The sequence below is a fragment of the Mustela nigripes genome, unplaced genomic scaffold (assembly GCF_022355385.1).
Source record: "Mustela nigripes isolate SB6536 unplaced genomic scaffold, MUSNIG.SB6536 HiC_scaffold_75, whole genome shotgun sequence".
NCBI classification, from domain to species: domain Eukaryota; kingdom Metazoa; phylum Chordata; class Mammalia; order Carnivora; family Mustelidae; genus Mustela; species Mustela nigripes.
In genome coordinates, this window is record NW_026739490.1 from 3,304,229 (window position 1) to 3,330,120 (window position 25,892).

The 25,892-nt window shown below is 46.8% G+C and overlaps 1 protein-coding gene across 11 annotated transcripts in view; it reads left to right on the forward strand.

Annotated features, from left to right (window-relative positions):
- LOC132008155 (solute carrier family 23 member 2) overlaps positions 1–20,942 on the forward strand; it is a 131,451-nt gene extending 110,509 nt beyond the window's left edge. For all 11 annotated transcript variants that reach the window (XM_059386559.1, XM_059386557.1, XM_059386560.1 and 8 more), the window contains 8 exons: positions 570–690; positions 1,187–1,343; positions 4,557–4,704; positions 6,068–6,173; positions 12,089–12,218; positions 12,863–13,000; positions 14,400–14,495; positions 16,251–20,942. In XM_059386559.1, the coding sequence (XP_059242542.1) occupies positions 570–690; positions 1,187–1,343; positions 4,557–4,704; positions 6,068–6,173; positions 12,089–12,218; positions 12,863–13,000; positions 14,400–14,495; positions 16,251–16,483 (1,129 nt within the window). In that variant the 3' untranslated portion in view covers positions 16,484–20,942. The remainder of the gene's footprint in view (positions 1–569; positions 691–1,186; positions 1,344–4,556; positions 4,705–6,067; positions 6,174–12,088; positions 12,219–12,862; positions 13,001–14,399; positions 14,496–16,250) is intronic.
- Positions 20,943–25,892: the final 4,950 nt, after the last annotated feature.

Below are 25,892 nucleotides of genomic sequence, written 5' to 3' on the forward strand. Positions count from 1 at the left end.
TCCTGTATGTAGGCCTTAAATGTTGAAGCTTTTTGCTTTTTGAAGCTAACTTTATGTTCTTGATATAGATCAGAAAATACGGGAAAGTAGAAAAGTCTCAAAACATTGCTATTGGTAGTCAATCCCTGAGAGCATTTTGGACCCCCTTACCTGTTTGCACATGTGCGTGTGTGTTCATGCCCGTGTGGCAAGTGCGTGTCTTGTAGCTGATTCATAGTTGTGATTCTAGTGTGCATTGTCTTGTAGGTATCTTTTTCCCTTACGCAGTGTGAGCATCTTTCCTGAGTATGTGCATTCTTCAGGTTTTCTTGTCCTGTTCAGGAAAATTTAGCCAAAACATTTATATGGCAGTTTCCTTTAGCATCAAGATATGCTTAGAACTAGTATCTTTCCCAAAATGGCATTTCCAAAAAGATAAGATTTCCCAAATAACAGTTAAAAGGACTAGTAGCTCCTAGAGAAATGAGTTGAATAATATGGTCAGTTTTGCTGTTGAAGCTTTGAGTATTATTTTAAAACACAGATAGCCTTTAACATAGTTTATTTTCTCTCTTTCTCTCTCTCATCAGGACAATTTTCCTAGTATTATTGTTTTCGCAGTACGCCAGAAATGTTAAATTTCCTCTCCCAATTTACAAATCCAAGAAAGGATGGACTGCGTACAAGTTACAGCTTTTCAAAATGTTCCCTGTGAGTAGTCACTTTCATTTTTTGACAACATTGCTTTTGTTTGTGTGGAAGGAAGTTTTAAGCAGGTCTTCCTGGGGGAATTAAGTCAGGATGGTAACATCAGGGTACTGATGACCACAAAATTGTCATTGGCATAAAGTTTACCAGTGGCAGAAGGTTCTGATTCTAAAATCCTTCCAGCAGTGTAGGAGGACACAGTTTGAGATGGGGAGATCTGTATTCCCATGGCCTCTGCAAGCACATTGTCCATTATTCTTACTTTCTAGCCAGGCTGAGGGTTCCAGTAACTTTACCTGCATAAAACTTCTTTCTTGGAATGTGATTCCATCCAGGAATGGGCTCTCAGCAGATCTGTGGTGTGTTTTTTTCCTGCAAAGTGCCAACGATGGTGGAGGTTGTGGGGTGTGAGATGCAGCCCACAGGAGGAAGGTGTGTGTTTTGCCAGCCTCCACCACCTCAGTTGGCCTCATGGAGCTTTTCCCTTTGACCACTTTAGATCATCCTGGCCATCCTCGTGTCCTGGCTGCTGTGCTTCATCTTCACAGTGACCGACGTCTTCCCTCCCGACAGCACAAAATACGGCTTCTATGCTCGGACAGATGCCAGGCAGGGTGTGCTTCTGGTAGCCCCGTGGTTTAAGGTCCCATACCCATGTAAGTACTCTGGTGGCCAGAGGGAGAGGGGTTGGGAGCTCTGAGAGCCTCTTTTAGAGGAGCTGGAGGGTGGCAGAAGGCTCTGCAGCTTGAAAAGCCTTCTTTGGTCTAGAATGTCCCATGAAGGTCTTACAATTTGGAGGATTTGACAGCGGACAGGGGGAGGCCCTGTCCCCAGAAGGCTGGGACTAATGCTCGGAGACTCGTGCCAGCTCCCTTCCCAGATGAACTAATTCTTTTGGTTCCACTGGGATGAAATCCTGGACAAGGAATCCCTTGCCAGGGTTGAAGAAGGCAAAGAGAGAGCCACATGGTACCTGAGCTGCCCACACAGAGCAGGCTTAATTAGGAGAGGCCTGATGATCAGCAAGTCGACTGCTCAGCATGATGGGATTTGTGTCATCTCTTAATGGGGAGCTATACTCTGTTTTTTATTTGGTCACAGCTGTCAGAAGTGAACAGATACTCACTAATGGGTGGGAGATGGCTCTTGAGTTATAATTTAAGTGTTGGGTAACTCTTGGCAAGGTGTGGGGGGTAGGGGGTGTAGTCCTAAGCTGAGGTATCACTTGGATTCACACAGAGGACTTTGGGGCCAGCCCCAAAAGTGACTTGTATGAATCCAGCGGTTATTAATGCTTGGTTGTTCTGTTGTAAAGACCCTGTTCCCGGCACTTGGGCCTTTTAATTAGAACTGAAACCTGACCTTAGTCGGGTTCTGCTGATTTATTCCCCTGCTCAGCAGCCACATCCTCACATTTTATGATGATGAGAAAAAGTAGGAGAAGCTGAGAATAGCAAGGTTGGGTCAAAGAAAACTGTTCCAAGCATGTTAAATGACAGTGATATTGGCAATTGTTCCATCACTAACCTGTTCATACTTAACAAAAGTTTATTCTTTCTAAAATAACATTCTCATCAGATCATATGGTCTGTGTATTTATGTACATCTGTCCCTCCCCCCAAAAAAACAATAAATGCATGTTTTATAAACAGACACAGAATCTGATATAAAATGAGGTGAAACCGGTTGGCCAGGCAGTCAGGAGGAGGAGGTGTGGGAGGTAGGAGGAGCACTGCCAGGAGGTCTTCTCTGTGGCGCCGGCCAGTCCTAAGATGAGCACAAACGAGGAACACGGGGTGGGCTGTTCCGGAAGAGCAGCTGTGCATGTGCTGAGAAACCAGAGAGATGTCCCCAGGGTCCTCCCGGCCTGTGCATGGAGGGGTGTGGCCAAGTGGACTGGGCTTCTGGCCCCAGGATGGTGGCCCACGCTGTCGGGCTCCTCTTCACCACAGCCCTTTGCTGCCATGAGCTGCTCTGGGGCCACCAGTCATGGGGCAGAAGGGGACCCCCAGACAGCAAGAGAGTTCACCCCGACAGTTTGGCTTCATCTGGAGACAGGTTTTCAGATATCTACAACAGTGGTCCTTGGTCTTTAGCATGAGAAAAATGGTGAAAATACAGATGGGGGACCCAAAATGTCAGTAGTGCTGAGATTGAGAAACTGCTATGAAGTGACAACATAAATTAGGCATTCTAGTTATAAGGGGAGATGAAATAACAGTTCAGACAGAAGGCTGGAAGCCAACAAAGTTTATACACACACCTGTAGTTGACTCTTGAACGAGTGGGCAGTGGTGGGGAGATGCGCCTCACCCCCGCAGCTGAAAATCTGCATATAACCTTTCTCCCCAAAACTTAACTACTAACAGCCCTACTGTTGTCCGGAAGTCTTACTCACAACGTCAACAGTCAATTAACATGTTTTGTATGTTACATGTTTTATATATTGTACCCTTACAGAAAAATAAGAGAAAAGAAAATGTTATTAAGAAAATTACAAGGGAGAGAAAATACATTTTCACTACTGTACTGTATTTATTGGAAAAAACCTGCTAGTAAGTGGACCAGTGCAGTTCAAACCTATGTTGTTCAAGGGTATACTGTATATAGAAATGAGTGGAAGGAAGAGGGATCAAAAATTTAGATGAGTACAATTTAAAATGTTGGAGTACATGGAATAAAGATTTTGAAAATCACATTTAATTTAAGGCTGCAGGCAAAATGGGAAAAAAAAAAGAAAACAGAGTAAAGAGACTAAGAAATAAAAGGCAATAGAAACAATGGGAAAGTAAGTATCCCTCCCAAAAACAAGACACTAAAATGAAACTACAGTACTCTGTCAGTAACACAATAACTATGTTAAAGATTATTTAGATTAGAGATGATATGCAAAATGTTGCTGGATAAAGAAATTATCAGCATGAGAAAAATCTCCAAACCCACCCGGAAACGCCATGTTGACCAGGCACTCCCCTCTCTACTCCCAGACAGGAACAGTCCTGCCTTCATACACATCCCAGGCTTATCTGCACACTTTACTTCTTGTCCTCTTTCTCTTCCCAAACCCATTCTCCCTGTGTGGCTCGTGTGGCAATCCAGATATCCAACACAAAGTGTCCTGAGGTCTTTTCTTTGCTTTTCTAAAGGAAACTATTTTATTTAACATAACATGGTTTACTTTTAAGAAAAAAAAAAAAAAAGCACTGATCTTACATTAGGGGACTGTCTGTATCTGGTGCTATGCTTTACTGCTGAGATTTAAATTTAGCTAGTGACTTTTCGCCACTTTTTCATTTAATGCCACCCCCTGGGCAAGATCGCCACTGTTTTGTGCCGTGCCTTCACAGCAGGGTTAAAAATCTTCTTCAGGGCGCCTGGGTAGCTCAGTGGGTTAAGCCTCTGCCTTCAGCTCAGGTCATGATCTCAGGGTGCTGGGATCGAGCCCCGCATCAGGCTCTCTGCTCAGCGGGGAGCCTGCTTCCCTTCCTCTCTCTCTGCCTGCCTCTCTGCCTACTTGTGATCTCTGTCTGTCCAATAAATAAATAAAATCTTAAAAAAAAAAAAAAATCTTCTTCATACAAATATCCCATCCCAATAGGAATTTCCACCACAGCAGGCTGTGTTAAATTGTAATTTAGTAGACACCAAGCGTGGCTTGGAAGCAGCCTCTGCTTCTAATCACTTTATCTCTCCAGACCAATCCTGGTTGTGGCCACCTTCATCTGATTTAGAAACTGTCCCCAGGCATGTAGTATACTGAAGAGTGACATTTAAAAATCAACAAAGATTTTCCCCGAGGCTTGGAACCTGGGTGTGTGGTGTGGAGTCCTCTGCTGTCCTGCTTACTTTCTCCTGTTTGCCTTCCGTAGTTCAGTGGGGACTGCCCACCGTCTCTGCCGCTGGCGTCATCGGCATGCTCAGCGCGGTGGTCGCCAGTATTATTGAGTCCATTGGGGACTACTACGCCTGCGCAAGGCTCTCCTGTGCTCCGCCGCCTCCCATCCATGCAATAAACAGGTACGTTCCTCTGACCATGGAGCTCTTCCTTGGGCCCAGTGCCTCCTCACCTGGCTCTTTGGTTAATCTTGGAGAAGAGAGGGAGGTTCAGCATGGAAGTAGCCAGCCATCAGGGCTCCTTATTGGTTGTCTGCTTTGGACAAGTCACTGCCCCCATTTTGCTCTCATTTTCCTTATCTGGGACATGGAGGGCAGTTCCACCCTTCCTGCCGTGTTGACAGTCACAGAAGACACTGTCTTTGAGACCCTGCCAGACCTTAAACTCACCACAGCAGATGCGGGACGCTGCCCTTGTTCTTTGCTTGATTTGGGGTCATGGAAGGATGTTCCTTTTGATTTCTTTATTCTCTTACTGTTCTTAGGGCTAAAAGCTGTGTCATCTATTCACAGTTATAATCCCTGTATAGAGAGACGAGAAGAGCAGGCGTAGGTGCAGTCTGCAGAATTTGGAGACTTATGGGCTGTGGGGTTTATCTCCTCAGTACACCTGGTCTTCGTTTCTGGATGCTGAGAGCAAACTGGACCCTGCGGAGGCCTTAGAGAAAAGCACAGATTTGCCCCTTCCCCGCCTCGGCCAGCCAGCCGCTGCCCTTCCAGAGGGATAGAGGGTGATGAGATCCAGTGCGCTGCTGTCTGAGCATGTCTCGCTTCGGTTCTGTTCGTGTTCACACTCCTGGTTTTTACAGCTTCCTCTAAAGGATGCTGCACATGACGGAGCTACTTATATATTGATTCTTTAAAAAGTTGCAGTGTTGACAGAATTACGAAGCGTTTCCTTCCTGATGAAACTATTAATAGTAAAAGAATCAGATCAGCAGACAGCCTGTATTTGTCTTCGATCCCAACCAATGGCAAAAGCCTTTAATTTGGAATGTTTTTTTTTTTTTTTTTTTTTAAAGATTTGATTTATTTATTTGACAGAGCAAGATCACAAGTAGGCAGAGAGGCAGGCAGAGAGAGAGGAAGGGAAGCAGGCTCCCTGCTGAGCAGAGAGCCCGATGCGGGACTCGATCCCAGGACCCTGAGATCGTGACCTGAGCTGAAGGCAGCGGCTTAACCCACTGAGCCACCCAGGCGCCCTAATTTGGAATGTTTTTTAAACACCTGTGTCTAATGTGTGGTTCCCAGAAGTGCTTCTCACAGTTGGATGAGCATGGGGGATCCTGTTAAAATAGAATGCAGGCTCTGCTCCGGCAGGTCTGGGGGTGGGGGCCCGAGATTCTGCACTCGTGACCCTTCCCAGGAGTGTGGAGGCTCCCCGCCCGAGCACGCCACCTTTGGGGTGCAGCCACTTGGAGCATATTTCAGAGTGTTTCCCCCATTGAATGAATGCTTCTCTTTCCCCCATTCCTTTACATTTTAGGGGGATTTTCGTGGAGGGTCTCTCCTGTGTTCTCGATGGCATATTTGGTACTGGGAATGGCTCTACTTCATCCAGTCCCAACATTGGAGTTTTGGGAATTACTAAGGTAAGCTATTTTTCTAATTAAATGGTTGGGCCTCTAAGTGTTGATCCATTTCATCGATTGGTCTAACCACCATGAATCCCAAAAGGAAGGCTTCCAATTCCGAGATCATCTCCATCACCCACCCCGCCCTTTTCCTTTTTCTCATTGATGGGTTTCTGGAGTGCTGATGGAGGTCTCCCTTCCTTGGCTGCCTGGGTAGCCAGGCACTCAGAGCTGTCACTGCTTCATAGGCATTCTGCAAATACTAAGCACCAACCCATGCCAGGCTATGGGCACTTGGGATACAATAGCGAATAAAACAAAATTCCCGCTGTCAGTGTTTACATTCTAGACAGAGGTAGACAAACTGCAGACAGTACGCATAGTGTGAGAAATCACAGGGCAGGTGTGGGTATTGGGAGTGAGGGCTGGTAAGTGTGAAATAGGGTCAGGCTAAGCCTCACCAAGAAGATGACCTTGAGCAAGGACCTGAACAGGGGAGGTGGAGGGAGCCATGCAAGCCCTTGGGGAAGAGCATTCAGGCCAAGGACGTGGCCGGTGTGAAGCCCTGTCCTGAGAGCAGGTCCACATGCTGCCCTTCAGCAAGGAGGCCGGTGGGGCAAGAGCAGAGTATGGGGTGCGGGTGGTAATAGAAGGTAACATCTTCCAGGTAATGGAGGACCAGGTCACATAGGCCCCAGAAGCTGCCAGAGACAGGGAAAGGACATCCCCTGGACTGTGGCTCCATTAGGCTTTGGGTTTTTTTGTTTTTGTTTTTGATTTTGGTTTTTTTAGAGAGGAAGAGGGAGTGCATCCTTGTACACACACATGTGCAAGTTGGGCAGTGGTGCAGATGGAAACAGAGAATCTTAAGCAGGCTCCATGTCCAGCACGGAGCCCATCATGAGGCCTGATCCCCTGACCCTGAGATCATGACCGGAGCCAAAAATCAGGAGTCAGATATTTAGGGCGCCTGGGTGGCTCAGTGAGTTAAAGCCTCTGCCTTTGGCTCGGGTAGTGATCCTGGGGTCCTGGGATCGAGCCCTGCATTGGGCTATCTGATCAGCAGGGAGCCTGCTTCCCTTCCTCTCTCTTTCTCTGCCTCCCTTTCTGCCTACTTGTGATCTCTGCCTGTCAAATAAATAAATAAATAAATATTTACACCATCACCCCCCCAAAAAAGAGTCAGATACTTAACCAACTGAACTGACATCAGGATATTTTGTGAGTCTCACTTTGGCTGTTATGATGAGAGTGGACCTCAGGGTCAGGGGAGGAGGTAGAAACTGGAGCAGGAGACAGCACTAGTTCTAGATGTGAGATGGTCCCATTCCTTATAGGAAAACATCAATCTTACAGTAAAGAATTAATGTTTTCAAACCAAAGCCACAGGGACCCTCTCTTTCAGATGAAATCTGGCACAAAGTTAGTGGGCTTGCCAGGCCACAGGCCCCCAGGTTGAGCAAGGTCTGGGTCTGGAGTCCTCCCCGTGGGCCTCTTCTGCCCCTGTCCCCACACAGATCTTTGACCTGGGGCTGTCCCACGCTACAGTCCAGCTTCTGTGAAGAACCGCTCCTAGGCCTTTCTCACTTAGTACTGAACTCTAGAACCCAGTTGTCTTGCCAGAGCTCACTGTCTGCGGGGCTGGAACGTGCCTCTGCCCCAGCCACTGTACGCCGAGCAGCTGGACACCTGCTCACCATCTGGGATGGCTGTGTACACCATAGGTCTCCCTCACCCAAGCGCTGTGTCCTGAGAATCTGCAGCCAAGCTGTAGTCTTCTTAAGCTATCTGACCTCTGTACAGTTAGAAATACCGCCCCCCCTTCCCTGCTCTCTGCAAGATTGTATGACCAGACCCAAAGAAACCAGAGACTGCTTGGTTCATCCTGACTGTGAGTCCAGGTGAGAAGGGCGCATGGTTCTGACACTTTGATTTCCTTGGATGTCAGCAGGGCCTTTGCAGAGCCCAGTGTCCTGTGTGCACACAGCCCTGTCAGGTGCTCCTGGTTCTCAAATGCCCTATGTCCTCCAGCGCCATTTTGGGGTCCTGGCACTGTCCCTGGGGAGAAGCTGATGCCGAGCACACAGAGCTCAGGGCCATGCCTCTCTTTAACCAGTTTGCTGCCATGACCCTGTGATTCTGGGACAGACCTAGAATGAATCGGAAATACCATAGTAATGAAATTCTTATAGACAGAGGGACTTAGGGCAAAACAGTTTAACAAGCCAGCTCCCTTCTGCACCCCTTTAAAACTGATCCTCCCCTCACATAACGTAATCAGAGTCACTGTAGGGAGTAGGGGGTGTTGTTCATGGAGGTTCTTTTCTGAAATGTCACTGAAGTGGTTTGGGGAATAATTAATTACAATTTGAATGTTGCCAGCTTATTCTGAAAAGGCAACCTGCTAGCTCTCTTTAATGAGCTAATTGATCTTACCTCTGAACCCCTTTGGATTACTATCCCCAGGCAAAGGTGGCATGCATTCAGGGGCCTAGAGTTGATTTTCATTGCCCCGACTCACAGTGGGGATGATTGAGCTGTCCGTGTAGCTGCCTTGGGGTGGGAAGTGGGTCTCACAGTAGAAATTTCTCTTTGGCCCCAGCCATGCGACCATTGGAAGGACTCTGTCCAGGAGGAAGGAGGCACATGTTGGAGGCTATATTCTGCCCCTCATCTAGTGGAAGGACTTGGGACAAGTCACTTGTCTGAGCAGAACTCTCAGCTCTGAAATCTGACAATTCTAGTCCTGGATCTGTGCTGCCCAATTTGAGAGTAGCTGTATGTGGCTCTTTTTGTTAAAAAGGAAAATTAAGTTCCTTAGTCACACTAGCTACATTTCAAGGGCTCAGTAGTCACATGTGGCTAGTGGCTGTCGATGGGTAGTACAGATATAAGACATGTCCATTCTTGTAGAAAGTTCTGCAGACAGCACTGATCTGGGCCATTGTGTCCAGCTTCCAGGGCTGTGGAAAGAGGGTGATCTCTGGTTCTTCCCAGGGATCTGCCTCCATGTCCTGGCAGTTCGGGTTCTTGTTACCCCATATCCACTCCTGTCGTTCTCTGTACGTGGAGATCCTAAGCTGTTTGATCAGGAGCTGAGGCCACCAGCTTCCCTGTTGTGTGCTTGGAAGCCGTCAGGTGGGATTCCAGGAGTAGGTCTTCTCTTCTGAGTGTGCTCCGGTGTCTGTCCTGCAAAGGGGGGGTGGCTGTTTGGTATTGCAGCCCTGGTGCCATGACTTTGTCCCGGTGTGGCTGTGGGCAGATTACGTCACCTCCCTGTGTCTCCATGCTCTTGTCTATAAAGACGGCTGGCCAGCCATTAGAATTAATAAATTGGTATAATGCATGTAGCAGAGTTGGACGTGTAGGTACACAGTAAGCAGTAGGTAGTGTCCCTGCTTGATATTTAGCCCTAAGTTTATTTCTAGGGACGGAGTAAACCCCACCTCTCCTGCCAGCGCAGTCCCTTCAGAGGAAGGCCGTTTCTCCCCTGCCGTGTCCCACACTGTTGAAGACCTCAGAAATGAGGGTTCAGTGTTTTGATGGCCCTAGAGGCAAAGTCAGAGTTCAAGAAAGAGTTCAGAATGGAGGCAGGGAAGGGAGTCCAGAGAGTGGGCAGCAGGAGGGGTGAGGCCAAGGCTCTACATCAGCACTGAGGGGACAGGGATTAGGCCTGTGCTCCCCGCATCGCTCACAGAAGTGTGTAATAGGCACCTGGCACTTGGTTCAGTCATCAAGCTGAAGAATGGCTTAGTTGCTGCTTGTTTGTTTTGAGCCTTCAAGGCAGATCAGCTTCCCTGAAGGTTAGTCTTCATAAAGGTTTATTATTTCAAGGGTCCCTAGGGCCTCCTCCTGGCACCTCTGATCTGCTGGGAGGGTGGGCTTTGCACAGGCGGTTCCCCGTGTGCCTGGATGCTCTTCCTCCGGGAGCTCTTGCTCATCCCCTGAGACCGTCTCTGTGGAGCCCTCCGCAGCTCCTCCTTCCACCTGGCTTCCCACAGCCCCTAACAACTGTGGCAGTGCTGTGATGTGATGGTGAGTCTATGGCTTACTCCTCTCCATATTCCCCTCCCCCTCCAGTCTAACAAGTGCTGGTCACAGAGTAGGTTCCCAAAAACGTTTGCTGAGTAGCGGCAGGCTTCCTTACGATGTAACGCCACCCAGCAGAAGTCATTTTTGCTCGATTCTCCAGTTTGCATACCCTTTCTTGCTGCTTCCCTGCTCTCGAAGATTCAGTGGGAGAAGTGGGGAACCATAGATCATAACAGCCGAGCCTGGCCTCCAGGGTCAGCTGGGCGGAACAGCCATCCCTCTGTTGGCTCAGTAAGATTCTTCTCTGATTCTTAACCAACTGACGTTTGGGTCCTCTGAGATGCTGCTGGAAGCTCTAGATCAATGCGAGCCAGCGAAAGCATGGTGTGGTGGTGGGCACAGCGGACATTCACCTGCGCTGCTATTCTGTGCAGGGACCACCCAACATGTTCCTGATGGGCACTTGATATAGTGGCTGGTGCAGCTGAGGGACTAGAGCTGACATTTCATTTCATTTCATTTTAATTAAATTTAAGTAGCCATCTTCTCACTGTAAGTCATTCTTAAAGCCCTACAGACACTCCCCAGTCACTTCTGGAACCTCTTTTACTCAGTTTATGTGCTCAGGGTGTTTTCCTGGAAGAGACATCACACAGTAGGGGCCAACAGTACAGGACTCTTGAGCCTATTGTCCGCTCCACATCCCACTGCCTAGGGTACAGCAGGGTAGGTAGAAGTTTCCAGAAGGCAGAGAGCAGGTTGAGCAGATAAAGATGAGACCGTGTGGAAAATATAACGGTTCTGCAGAGGCCCAGTGTGGAAAGGCAGAGCCTTGGAATCAAGGAAGACTTTTTTTAAAGAGGAGGTAACATTTGGGCAGTCTTCTGAAGGACGTGTCTAGAACTAACCAGAAAGGGGGGGATGTGGGTGTGTTCTGGGTAGACAGGTCTAGGGATGTCTTGCGAAGGGATTTTATTTCATGAGCACCAGAGGATTTAAGGAGGGGGGCAGAGGAGCATTGACATCCCACATCGCTGTGTTTGAAAGGTCACTCTACCACAGTGGAGAGGACAGGGAGGCAAAGGAAAGGTCAGAGTCAGCAAACCTACCTGGGAAGCTGTCATGGCCTCATGCTTGCCAGGTGCTGTTCACACTGTTTTCCACCTTGTCTCATTTAACGCCTAAAGCCAGACCTTGTGGTTTATCATTATAAAAGTAAGGATCCCGCCACCCAGAGAGGCCAAGTGACTTGCCCTGGTCACATGGATAGAGCAGAGTGGGGTACACACCAGGCAGGGCGCACTGAGAATCCACACTCCTTTGCCTCTTGGCTGTGCCACCTCTCACAAGCAAAGCTCCTTGAGGAGAGGGGATTCCAGAATTATCCAGGGCTGTTGTCTGATTCGGGGTGTGGGGAAGATGGAGACGAAGGTGAATTGCTTTGGGGTGGTTAACTTGGTAATGGGTGATTCTAAGAGCCCAGAAGAGAAAAGCAGGATGAACCAGGGTTTTTGTGTTTGATGTTAGGTCATCCTAGCTGCTGACTATAAGGGCATTCGAAACCTGGGACCCAAGAGCTGGAGCACAGCCACGCCGAAATGACATTACCCAGAGTGCAGGGAAGCACAGGCCGAGCCCTGGTGCTGCCTTCCTCCTGGAGCGTGGACAGGATGAGCTAGAGGAGAGGAATCTCTTTATTTGGGGTGTCTGTGTAGCAGTGGTTCCCTGAGGTCAATCATCACTATCTGACGAGACCTGTCTTAACAATAAGTTTTCAGGATCTAGGGGATGTGTGGGGTTTTGTTACACTTGCTCCGGGACGGGGGTAGGGCGGGGGGCACTGGATGAGAATGGGCGCAGAACTGGCACTGAGTGCCATCTGCTTCTGGTGTGTCCCGCAGGTCGGCAGTCGCCGGGTGATCCAGTATGGCGCAGCCCTCATGCTGGCGCTGGGCATGATCGGCAAGTTCAGTGCCCTCTTCGCCTCCCTCCCCGATCCCGTGCTTGGTGCCCTCTTCTGTACTCTCTTCGGTGAGATCCCATTTCCTCGGTAGCCTGACCTCTCTCCTCCTCTGCACATTTGCTAACGAATCCCTTCCGTGAGATGGGAGGTAATAATATATTTCTGTTTAAAAATACAAAGGGGATACATCTTCAAAACATGAAAACCTTCAGCCATCTCTGAGTTGAATTTATGTTAAAGGTAGAACCAAATATAGAATACTTGTGCTAGGAAAAATAAGATGACCTTAATCTTTAATTGGTGTATCTAATTGATTTAACTTCTCCCCTGAATGGCCATTTAAAACTGACCATTTTTACCTTGGCTCTCGACATGATCTCTGTGCCATCCAGTTGTGAACAGGGCCCAGATCTTCGGGTGGGTTTCCCAGTTGAGTCAAGATGTTTGCATAGAGGTTTTCAGGGGTAACCGATGTCCTCAGTTTTCTGCTTGGTTTAAAGAAGGTGTCGTTTGATGTTTGTGTCCCTGTGTCAGCCGTGAGCCGTTTGGATCAGAGAGCCAGGTGGTCACTTTCTGACCGCATCCTGTCACTGTTCTGTGTCCCAGCTGGTTTCTGGTGGGACAGAGAAGGGACGATGTGGGGAGTCTGCAAGGCCCGTCACCCGTCTGTAGGTGAGCTCCGTGCAACTTGCCATCTGCTGTTTCTTTCCAGGAATGATCACAGCTGTTGGGCTCTCCAACCTGCAGTTCATCGACTTAAATTCTTCCCGGAACCTCTTTGTGCTTGGATTTTCAATATTCTTCGGGCTCGTCCTTCCAAGTTACCTCAGACAGAACCCTCTCGTCACAGGTAAGGAAAACTGGCCTTGAGTCTTGGGAGTAGTTGGAATCCCAGCTGTCGGTTCACAGACACCCCACGCCTGTCACAGAGGGCATTAGAACCTCAGGAGTTGTCTCCTCTGACATGTGTTTGATTCAAGCCTCACTCTGCCACCGCCGATCTGGAAGCCCCTTGCACATCCAGCATGAGCTGGCGGGTGCACGTGACTCATGTGTATGTTAAGGTCTCTTTATTGACTGGGACCCTGTCTTTTGGGACAGTGCCTGTGTGTAAAACCTTTTGATTTCTCAGATTAATGCTTTATGAAAATGTATAATTCCTAAAAACTCAGCTTCATAGACTTTCAAATACATGTCTTTCTACCAGGATTGTAACTTTTGAATTCAAGATTAACCTTTTTAACACCTTTTAATTTTAATAACCTGATGTCATGAAAAATGAACAAAGGAAAACTGTTTTTTTTAAGCGGGGGAGGGCAAAGACAGAGTGGGAGACAGAACCTCTAGCAGACTCTATACCTATCGTGGAGCCTGATGCAGGGCTTGATCTCACGACTCTGAGATCATGACCTGAGCCAAAACCCACTGAGCCACCCAGGCACTCCTAAGGATCATATGTTTTTAATATAGAAAGTGTGAGAGTTTCTAATAACAAGGAGATTCTTGCTCCTTTTTATATTTTAATATATCACGTTCATATGAGTTCATTTATATACATGCAGTTGCTCCTAATTAAAAGCAGCTAAGCACAGGAGCGCCTGGGTGGCTCAGTCGGTTAAGCGGCTGCCTTCGGCTCAGGTCATGATCCCAGGGTCCTGGGATCAAGTCCCACATTGGGCTCTCTGCTCAGTGGAGAGCCTGCTTCTCCCTCTCCCTCTGCCTGCCACTCTGCCTACTTATGCTCTCTTTCTCTCTCTCTCTCTCTCTCTGTCAAATAAATAAATAAATAAAATCCTTTAAAAGCAGCTAAGCACAAATCAGTGATCCAGGATTCTGAAACCCTTTATCTGATTGCAAACACCACAGATGTTTTTGTTGTCTTACTCACTTTGTAATATTTTCAGCCTTAAAACAGCCATCTTTTTATTAATTTTCTTTTCCTAATCTGCTAACACCACACCCCAGTGGCTTTTTAGTTCATTATAGGGTGAGCTTCACTCTTAGATTTCTTTTCTGGGGACCACTGTTGGGGGATTTTCCTTATAGGAATAACCTCTTGATTATTGTTGAAATTATTTATAAAAGTTTAAAATGTTACTGGCAAAAATTTATCTACTTGTGTCCAACAGAAATTTGTACTTTCATGCATTGCATTGACTGGTGATTGGTGGCTCCCCTGCCCCCCTGTCCTGCCCCCAGTGCTCCTTCCTGGCCATGGCTGTGACCCTACCACTGTGTTCTGTTTCCAGGGATAACAGGAATCGATCAGGTGTTGAACGTTCTTCTCACAACTGCCATGTTTGTAGGAGGCTGCGTGGCTTTTATTTTGGATAATACCATCCCAGGTATGTGGTACATACACACATGCTTATTTCACGTGTGAAGCACTCATTTTGCCAAATAAATAGGGAAGCAGGCAGAAGGAATCAGCTCGGAGCCATTGGTGGTTGAGACGGTCTTTTAAGTGGTTAAGATGACACTCCCAGCCTCCTTTTGTGAGTCCATTTTTTTGCTGATAAACCTAGCAGGTTTTTTCCTCCTTGCTCAGTTAGGAGAAAGCAAGGAAGTCCCTCACCGTGGTCACTCTCCAGGCTGTCTGCCCACCCTGTGCTGCCTGGCTCAGTCCCCGCAGCGGCTTTCATCAGCCTGCTCAGACAACGCCTCTGAGCTGCTGACAGCCCATGGGGGTTCCTTCTCCTTCCTGAGGCAGGCCCCTGCCAACTAAGACCTCAAGATAGTGAGTATGGTCGGCACGGGCTGTTGTCAGGATCGGTGACTGAGGGACCAATGGAGGTGGCTCTCTTCCCGACATCTGCAACCCTTGTTCCTCCGGTGTGCGTTCTATGCCCAGTGCTGGGTGCTGGACGAGGAGGTGATGTGGGTCCTGCCTTGCAGCCTTCCCAGCTTCCCAGAGGAGGCTGAAAAATGCTTCTGTGGACGCGTGGGTAGATTCACCTTCCCTCAAGGAAGGCTGATGCTTATTCTTGAGCTAGAAGGTTTTGTTGAGGTGTTTCCCTTGAAGACCGCACACCTTCAAAAAGCCTCTGTGAAGAGGTTGCTGGGGAAACCAGGGATGAACAACACATCAGGCAGAGGGAGTCACGTGCACAAATTAGTGGATTGCGTTAGATTCATGGATGTCAGTAACACACACTCTCAGAGCGAACTGAGAGGCAGGCTTAGGAGTCAGACAGGTGGGAATGAGAGCCCTGTCACAGAAACACTGATGGGAGGGCATAGGGCATAGTTTGGATGTAAGAGAATAATGATGTTCCTTCTACTCACTGGGGACTCGAACTCGTCATCTAGGCTTGGGCACAGAAGTATGTCCTGTGTAGCCAAGAGCAGGTTCCAGTGCACCTCTCTGCACTGGAAAGATTTATGAATCGAATCTAAGGCTCAGCATTTGCTGAGAATGAGCCCACATCATTCTCCCTCACTCCTCTGTTGGGGTACAGTGTCCCCGAATGTTAATGCCAGTAGAAGTTCATCCTCACAAAAGGGGCATGACAAGTGGAGAATACAGAGCAGGTGTATCCCTCTCCTTGTCTCCCTCCACCCCATCTCTCTCTGTCTCTCTCTCTCTCTCACACGTGCACGCACACACACAGAGCGAAGTAGGATAGAACTCATTATGCCTGGATGCAGGTGGTTTGCCCTGACCAGTTGTTGAAGGCATTATAAATGGGTCCCATTTTGTGGTTTTGTGAGAACGGATTGGAGGAAGGAGATGGTGAGATGGAAGAGCAGGCAGTAAGGGGACTGTTGTGATGACCCCGGAAAGCGGCAATGAGGCGTGCTCCGGACCTCAACAGTGACGGGAGGAAATGGGTCATGTGGAAGGACAGGGAGGAGGCTGGAGCCGTCAGATGGCTTGAATGTGGAGCAAAAAGCACAAGGATGGGTTAGCGATTCTTAGATTTCTGGCTCAGGCACCTGGATGGCTGAGTGCCATCCACTCCTCCTTAAGGGCTCCTTGCTGTCCTCCTGGCAGCTCCCTGTGCGGGACAGCATGCTGGGCAAGCTCAGTTCCTGGTGGAACTGTCAGGCTAAACATTCCTTTGTATTGTTCTGTGTGTGTCTGTATGTGTGTGTTCCAGGTACTCCAGAGGAAAGAGGAATCAGGAAATGGAAGAAGGGTGTGGGCAAAGGGAGCAAGTCGCTCGATGGCATGGAGTCCTACGATTTGCCATTTGGCATGAACATTATTAAAAAATACAGATGCTTCAGCTACTTACCCGTCAGCCCAACCTTCGCGGGCTACACGTGGAAAGGCCTCGGGAAGAGTGCCACCAGCCGGAGTCCGGATGAGGACTCACAGGCCACGGTATAGCTGTAGGTCACCTGTGGCCCGGCCGCAGTGGGGCATGAATCTGTAGTTCCTTGCTGAGTAACAAGCAGTAACCTATATGTTTGTATATCTGCATTTACATTCTGCACCCGGAGCTAAGACGATTACAGATAGCTTTTTTGTTGTGGGTGGTGATTGTGTCTAATATCGTGTCTCACTTGTCTCCTTATTTAAGCCCTACCCCTTGCCCTTAAGAGCGTCCATTGAACCTGAAGCTCCTATCATCCTGTAGGAGTGGGTATTTGAAATCCACAGCGGTTCCTTGGTTTTGGTCTCCTTCCAGCACCCTGGGCTAGCTTTCCTACAAGCTGCCTCCATGGTCCAGGGACTTTCTGTCCCAGAAGCAACTGGACCTGCTCCTATTTAATTTGACCTTGGCCTACAACCCACAGAGAACCCCTCTGGTCATGGGGCACCAGTATCCTCACACTGTCACAACTGATGGGTCAAATGTGATTCTGTGTTCCCTGATTAGAGGGAAGCTATTGGCCTGATTGAAAACTGTGACATGGTTACCCCAGGCTCATGTCTGTGTGTGAGTAAGGTCTGTACAGATGTTCTTAGAATTGAAATCTGTTTGGGGGATTGGAGGGGAAGGGAAAGTACCTTGAAGTTGAATCTGATTCTCAACTGCTCTTTCTTGGTGCCATCCTGGCCCAGGCTGGGCCAGCACATTTCATATGGGCTTCTTTTTCACTCTAATGGAGACACTCTATCTGACATTTATCACTCCAGGCTGGTGCGATGGGTGTAGAGTGCCACACGATGGCACTTAGCAGATGTTCATGGGAGTCTTGACTCTGCTGTCATGTGGATGTCAGTTACTGTTGCGCGTGTCTATAAATTACAAGATTTTATTCCTATTTAATGTTATTGACTATAGCAGGTTTTTGAAATCAGTGTTTTCCACGTGACCCTCTTACCTTGCATCCCTGTCTCTTGTCCCCCACCCCTCACCTCCCATTAAGAAAAGAACCAGCATTTGTAAAGCTGTGGACACCATCAGGGAAGCTTGTCATCATGGCTTTTGAAGGCCAGTAACCATTATTGTGGTTGTGTTTTGTATTGCTTGATACCATGAAAGTGTAAATACTGTAATGCCTAATCTATTTATCAAAACTGACTACTGGACCAGAGCCCAGAAACCTTATGGGTTAAGTTATACGTGAATTTGTTTTGTGAAGAAGGGAAGCTGGGGGCAGGTAATCGACAGAGTCGCCATATTGAATGGTCAGACATCCTGGTTAAATTCATCACTGCAGTTCTGTTTCGAGTCTTTTCTGGCACTTACGGCTTACGGAGACTCTGTGTGGGTTGCCATGTTGTGTGTCAACTGGATCTTGATTTTGCAGAGGGGTAGAGTAGACCCCCCTGGCCAAATGCACCTTTCCTATTTAAGTCATTGCAGAATGGTGGTGAGAAAAGTAGGTGGCGGGCCCCTTCTCTCGCGTTCTCATTAATAACACTAAATCCTTTCTGAAAAAAGTGACTTCTTTGAAATTTGGTTTGAAATTTGTCAGCCAAAGGAAAACCCTGAAACACCAAGTAGTGACCTTGCCACGTGAGGTGGTGCTTCCTAGGTGGTTCGTTGACCTGGCTGAGCCTTGGGTGGCCACAGGTGTTCCTGTCTCTGATAGCAGAGCATGGCTCCCCGCAGCCTCGTGTCCCGAGGGTACGTTCCCTGCTCCCACAGCCAGCTCCGTGCCACAGCACTGGGGTGTCTTTGGCAGCGTGATTGTGACTGCAGCCTCCCTGGCTTCTGGGAAGTTTGGGGCTGCAAAGTGTATTCTAGCAAGAACAGTTCAGAGCCACTGCATTGTTCTGCCAAGATCTGGTTGCAGATTAAGTTTAAAAAATTAGATTCTAAATTACTTTTAATTTTGTATGTTGTTTTTAAAAATTGTACCTGATGCCTAGTTAACTTTGGAAGCACACTGTTTAGCGACTGTCGTCCCCGTGACTTGGTTGGTAAGCACTTGATGTCAAAAGCCCTCCTGCTCCAAGGCGCTCTTAGTTTCCTTCTGTTTGTGTTTTTGCTCAGCATCTCTAATTTCTCTGCCCTGAAAAGTGGGGAAAACTGTTAAACATGCCAGAGATCCTAGCTCACTAAGGGAGCAGAAGGACCAAATATACAAATAAAAGCATCTGAACCATTGAATAATCTTCACTTTCAACCTGGCATCGTCCGTCCCAGTGGGTGACACTCAGGACATGTGCTTCAAACATCCAGACACTCCCTCCCTTCTGAAACCCCTCCTTGGACTGGGTTTTGTTGGGAGGTTGCAGGTCTGCTGGTCTGGAGGGATGGATGTCTTCTGCAAGCATTTAATTGTGGAGGGAAGCCCTGGACCTCGACCCTCTGTCAGAAATGAGGCGTTTTACCCTTCTTGCTCCATTGAGGCCAACTTTGGATTCCCTAAGTCATGGGGAAAGGGGACAGGAGGTGGGGAGGAGAGAGGGCAGCCAGACTCCAGGTCCCATTGAGTCTGGTACTTCTGCGCGGCCTGTGAAACTCACCTTTGCTTGAGTGGTTGGAGTCTTCTGATGAATGCCATTTTTGACAGTGGTCCTCCTGCTGGTAGATATACTGTAGAACCAGTCTATAATCAAGAGAAAAACTTGATTCATCTGCTCTTGAGGCTTAAGCACACACATGAAAGGGAAGTTTGGGGGAACACAGTGGCCGTGCCTCATCTGTACCTGTATACTTACCACTTACATTGTTGGCCTGCACTGCTGGGGCACATACCCACCAGGCTTTGTTTGGCCAGTGGAATGTTTCAAAGTGTTTTGGATGTAAATGTCCTTGGGCAGGCCATGCAGACTCCAGTTTCCATAGTGACCACGTACCTACCATCTTTACATTCACCTTGGTGATCTTGATGTGAGAAGTAGAAAGTGTTTGTAAGGACGGTAGATGCTGTCATATCATGGTGGGTGGCAAGGGGGATCCCACCACTGGTTTTAATAAAACATCTAACATGGTTGACAGAATAGTGGGCAATGGCTCCAGTCTTTGCCTCACTAGGTAATTAAACTTAGATTCCTTCGTAGAGTCTTTCTCAAGATGGTTTTAGCTGTTAACATGTAGTGAGTTTCTGGTGATTGGTGAAGGAGCAAAGTGGCTTAACCAGGCCAGCTGAAGCATCACAAGTCCCAATGGTTTCCCATTTTCATGGCAACAAAGTCACAAGCAGGATTTGCTTTATACTGTAGAATACTTCCTTTCCTGATGACGCCTTGGTTTATGCATGAATATTGCAGTATTTCCATATAGTAAAGTAACATTTCTACCCAGGATAATAGTCACAGTTTTCCAGGGAGGGAATGATATAATTTTCATGACAATGTCATGTGATAATAGAATTTCTCCATTGATGAATCTCTAGTATGTGTGTATACTTTATTTACCCACGCATCTGTTTTATCACCACGAGCTAAGTTGTTACTTCCTTAGTTCACGGCCCTGCTGAAATACCGGTACTGGCAACTTAGACTTGAAGTTGGCAATGGTAATCTTGCATAATACCAATGTGGTAGGAGTGGCAGGTGGCTAGGTGGCTGTGGCAGAGGCCTCATTCTGGGACCTGGCCGGCGCTGGGTGGCAGCATTGCACGGGTACCCCACCCCTGGGCCCCGGGGGGCTATGCTTGCCCACATGAATGGGTCTGAGACTTTGGGGGCTCTCTTTGCGGGCGCCACTCTTGGCCTCAGAGAAGCACCTGAGGCTTTCACACGCTGTGCGTGTGGTACTCTGTCTTAGGATTTGGATCCTCGCCACTTCACCTGCAGTGGCAGCGCGAGAAGACTGCCCGTGGTGCCGGCACTCGGCTCCCCCCAGCCCCGTGGATGCGGAAAGCACGTTAGCGCTGGGCACCCCTTTGCGGCAGCCTCACACACATTCCTGTCCTTTGAGGTGGTTCTTGACTGTGCCTCATCCTCACTCCGCAGAAGTCCCATCCAGCGCTCCTCGACTTCCTGTGTTTGTTTCCTGGCACGTAGGGCCCCCACACTGGGGCAGCCGTCCTACTGACAATTCGAGTTAATACCCTTTTCTGTAAGTTGGTAACCACCTTTGTTTGACACATTAATAAATTTCTTGACTGTTCTTAAAGCAGTGGGGATGCCTATATTTTCCTTGAGTTTTTGTGACTGACTTTGGCTATATACCTTTCGGGGATTTTCTTTGTTTGTTTTTTATGTTTATTTTGCATACCGAGGGTATTTGGGGGTGGGGTTGTTTTTTGAGATGTGTAATTCTTTTATGGAATTTTTAAAAAGAATTTTCATATTGTTTTTCTAACATGGCTTCATTAAACGTTTAAGTATTTTAAAAATATGTACTATTTGGACCAGATGTTGTGAATAATAGTAGAGATAAAGCTATTTTATTCTGTATTTTTAAAACTGTTCCGTACGAATAAAAGCTCTCCTGGATGCAGTTCTGTGTTTATGTGCCTCCTTCTTTGGCTTGTCTTTAAGAAATGTGTCATTGGGGCACCTGGGTGGCTCAGTGGGTTAAGCCGCTGCCTTCAGCTCGGGTCATGATCTCAGGGTCCTGGGATCGAGTCCCACATCGGGCTCTCTGCTCAGCAGGGAGCCTGCTTCCCTCTCTCTCTCTGCCTGCCTCTCTGTCGAATAAATAAAATCTTTAAAAAAAAAAAAAAAAGAAATGTGTCATTAATTAAAAGTCATCACCTATGGGAGGGAAATCGACTAATAAAAAACTTGCTTCAGCAAGTCTCCGATGTTACCATGGTCAGGGTCCTGGAAGACTCAAAGGGAGGAAAGCAGGAGCCAAAGCGTCATCTGTCCCCATGACCAGAGAACCACAGCGGGGTCCCCGCGGGGATGCCTGAGTGAGGCTTCCATTCTGAGACGCAGCCTGCAGGACGGTGGGTGAAACTCTTGAGTCTCTTATTAAGGCCACAACCTCTGGAGGCTGGACAGAGAAGCAGTCTGTGCACACAGTGGAGTCCAAGGCTCCCAGAGCGGCCTGGGCCAAACCGAGTATTGATGCTGGGGCAGGAGCCGCGGAGGCGTAGGTGCCCTAAAGGCCTGGAGCTGAGCTGAAAGCAGCTGGGGACAGCTCGTTCTGTCAGGCCTCCCGGTGGGGACGTGAAGATGGGCGCAGATGTACCCCAATGTATTTCTTAATTTAGAGCAAACTTAGAGTTCCCCCATTCCTATCCCCATCCCTGATTCATCTCTGGCAGTTTGGGCCGTGAGTGGCCCCCCATAGTTACTCTCGTAGGGTGTGGACCCTGCTGCACCCAGTCACCAGTACCCTGACCTGTAAGCCGCCGCTGGACATCCAGTCTGTCACAAGGTATTTACTTGATGCTATGGACATGCCTCCCCCCCCCCCAAAAATATAAGGTATTAAAATAATAGAATACCCATGTTCCCACCTCCAGTGGGACAAAAGCACACGGTCAGTACTTCAGAGCCCTCACCACACCGTACCCCATGTACCTCTCTCCTGGTGTAACCCATCCACCATGAGAGAACCACCGTCTGGGTTTCGGGTTGGTCGTCTCCTTGCTTCACAATCTTGCCCATATAGACACATCTCTGAATAGTTTACCGCTGAGTCTGTTTTGTGTGTTTTTTAAGGTTACGTAAAAAGAGTAACAGTATTATCACATTTCCCCCACTATCGTGAGAATCTTTCAAATCGTGTTGGTATGTGTCTAGAATGTAGTTCATCCATCTTCACTGCTGGCTAGTGAACTCGAGCATTCACAAAGACGAAGCTCATTCTGAAAACTGGAGACCATGAACCAGAAGCAATGGACGTGAGGTATTCCAGCAGCAGCCCTGTGTGTGGAGTTACCATTTCTAAGGACCGAAGGAAAAGAAAAAACTTCAAACTTGAGAATTTCACGTCTAGCCACCCAAATGTCCCCATTTAAATACTTTGGGATGAAGTAGTTGATTGTGAGGAGGAAACAAAGCCAGGAGGCATTGTAGGAGATGATAGAGGGCGAGGTGAGCCGCACAGACCTCGGTTAACCTGCTCTCTTGGCCCATTTTGGCTGCAATCACATAAAACTATAGACAGGGTGGCTTATGAACAGACATTTCTTGCAGTTTCGGAGGCTGGAAGTCAAGGCCCCAGTAGATGCAGTGTCTAGTGAGGACCAGGCCCCCAGACCATAGACGGCCATCCCCTCACTGTGTCTTCACATGGTGGGAGAGGCGCAGGATCTCTCGGGGGCCTCTTGGATGAGGCCAGTAGTCACACTCGTGAGGATTCCGCATTCCACCTCATGACCTGATCACCCGAAAGGCTCCGCTCCTAATACTATCATTCTGGGAATTCCGTTCTACGATGAATTGGTGGGGGTGTGTTGGGAGGCACAGTCTAAAGCACCTGGTCTCAAATTGTAATTCAAGGCCGTATGAACTTGGCGTTGGGGGAAAAGAGGAACCTTACAGAGGAGAGAAACGTGTCAAATTCATCAATAACGATAAATGAACTAAACTTGCCGGTTAAAAGGTATATGTTAGGACAGAACAAAATCCTGATGTGTGTTTAAAACACTGGTATTCAAAAGCGTGGCTCTGTTTCTGAAAGCTGTGAGAAAATCTGTTTAGGAGTTGATAAGATCTTAGAAGCTTCATGTGAAAAAGTTTCCAAGCAATTCGACAGTTATTTTATGTGTGTTGGATCCAATACTAAAATATCTCGCCTGTATTTTACATGTCTTTAAGTCCAGAATTTTATTAATCTTTTAAAACATTTTTTTAAAAGTCTGAGGCTATAATGGTTTGGGGAAAACAAAAAATCTTTCACCACAGGTAGGTTTAAGAGCACCATTTACAAAAAACTGGTTTCCATTAGTGCAAAATCGACAAAGGATGGGGGAAAATCACATGGGACAAATACAAACCATCTATTTTATTCTCAGACAAAATCTGAGACAGCTTTGTGAAGGATATGAAAGTTCATGATGTAATGATAGGTTCAATTTACAAAGAGTCCTTAATTTTAAACGCAACCTCAAAATTCATCCATAAATGGATAGAACTATAGGAAGAAAGTGGCAAATCCACCTACCAGTGGAAAATTCTAGCACTTCCCTTTTGATATGTCAGACAAGCAAAAACTAGGCAACGCACAGAAGTGACCAAAGGGCATGGTTAGAACTCCACCCAAGAACTAGAGAATAGATTTTCACAAGCACTCAGGCATGTTTCTAGAAACTACTTGTCCTAGTCATTAAAACAAGCCCTGAAAAAATTTCAATAATAGGTATTATGCAAAACATGTTCCCTAACTATGCGCAATTAAGTTGGAAGTTAATAATAAAAACTTGAATTTACAAGTTTGCATATTTGGATGTATAACATATTGCTAAATAACTCCATGACTAAAGGAGAAACCGATAATGGAAATGTTCTTTATTTTTTTTTTTTTTTTTTTTTTTTTTTTTTTTTTTAAAGATTTTATTAATTTATTTGACAGAGAGAGAGATCACAAGTAGGCAGAGAGGCAGGCAGAGAGAGAGGAGGAAGCAGGCTCCCGCTGAGCAAAGAGCCCGATGCGGGGCTCGATCCCAGGACACTGAGATCATGACCTGAGCTGAAGGCAGCGGCTTAATCCACTGAGCCACCCAGGCGCCCCGGAAATGTTCTTTAATGAAGTGTATTGGGCGTCCTCTGGTGGTTCTGTACATGCCTCCTAGAACTCTGATTTTATGTCCGCCTTTCATCTCCTGGGTCTCTCCTATGGGTTTCGTATAGTTTCACTTATGCTTTTTTCCATTTCCTCTAAGTTCTGGGAGAAGTTCTTGAGCAATGATCTAGGTTACTGGCTGGCTTTTCTAGAATACTCAACCTCTTACTTGTGTCATCTAGTGCAACTTTTAAACAATTTATTTTGGTCATTTTCCAAATGTATACAAAAATAGAAGAGCATAAGCACTCCCCATGTGCCCGCAGCCCAGCTTAACAGATACCGACTCCTGGCCAACCTCATTTCATCTACACCCCTCAACTTTCCCTCCTCCATTGTTTGATCAAATCCCAGACATCTTACTTCATCTATAAATATTTCACTGGTTACCACTAAAAGGTTTTATATATATATATATATATATATATATATATATATATATATATATAGGCTACTCGGTCTTAAAATTAATAGTATTTGATATGGTCAAATAGTTATGCAGTGTTCAAATTTGCAGTTGTCTCATGAATGTTTGAAATGTTCAGATTTTGTCATTGGTATTGGTTGATAAGTCTCTTTCTTCATTGCAGCTTATTTGTTGAGCAAATTATTGGTCCTGCAGTTTCCTACAGAAGTGCTGAGTGCAGCCCTTTAAACATGTTCTTTGCCCTGAACCTGGTGTTGGTCCCAGAGGGGAGGGGGGAGCACTACTTTGTAAGTGGCTGTGGGTCCTTTTGTGAGGCAGCACATAGTCTCTCCTCTTGTGATGTTTACAGCCATTGACACTCAGTTCCCATACCAAAGTTTTTCTGGGGACATTGCCTTTTTTTATTTGGCTCTGTAATTGCATTGCAGATTAAACACTCTTTCATGATGAGATGTTTTCCTAGATGGTGTAACCTCACAAGTCCTACCGAAAATATATCTTGGGACTTTGCTTAAAAGTTTTCTCCAATTCCTTATGTTTCATTGGGAAGTGTTTCTCTCAGTTACTCTGAATGTAACCTTCTTTGGGACTGGAAACTTTTCATGTTATCTGGTGATTTTTTTTTTTTTTTTCCCTGACTGCTTATGCTCAAGAAGGAGGTCTGTGCTTGCTCAACAGTAGGATTTATGGTGAATTTGGTTGATTACTTCCCCCCCCCAAAGCTTCTGAGTTGAAATTAAAATCCTTTAGACCCTTTGAGTGGGCCTCTCCTTGGACTTTCTTCATTTTGGTTCTATCTGCATCCATTTGCCAGACTCTGGTTTACTTAGCAATAACTCAGAGGTGTTCTTCTAACATTTCAATTTTATCACAAATATCTTCATATTTACGTGAACGTGTGCTTAAAGGGAAGTAATGAAAATGTACCTCAAGATCTTTGGTTATTATCTTTGGGAAGTGGGGTTATAGTTACATTTATTCCATTTGTTCTGTCTTAATATTTTTGTAATTTTAAACTATTTAAATACAAATTACTCAAATCTTTTTTCAAAGAAGATAAAAGTTGCATTATGAATACTCAGTAATATCATAGTTTTAAAAATAAGGAAGTCCTGTACTCTTCTAATACAAATATAAAACATTGCACTTCTTCAAATTGTACTTCACATTAAAATAAGTTGTAGCCTGGGACACCTGGGTGTCTCAGTTGGTTAAGCAGCTGCCTTTGGCTCAGGTCATGATCCCAGCGTCCTGGGATCGAGTCCCACATCGGGCTCCTTGCT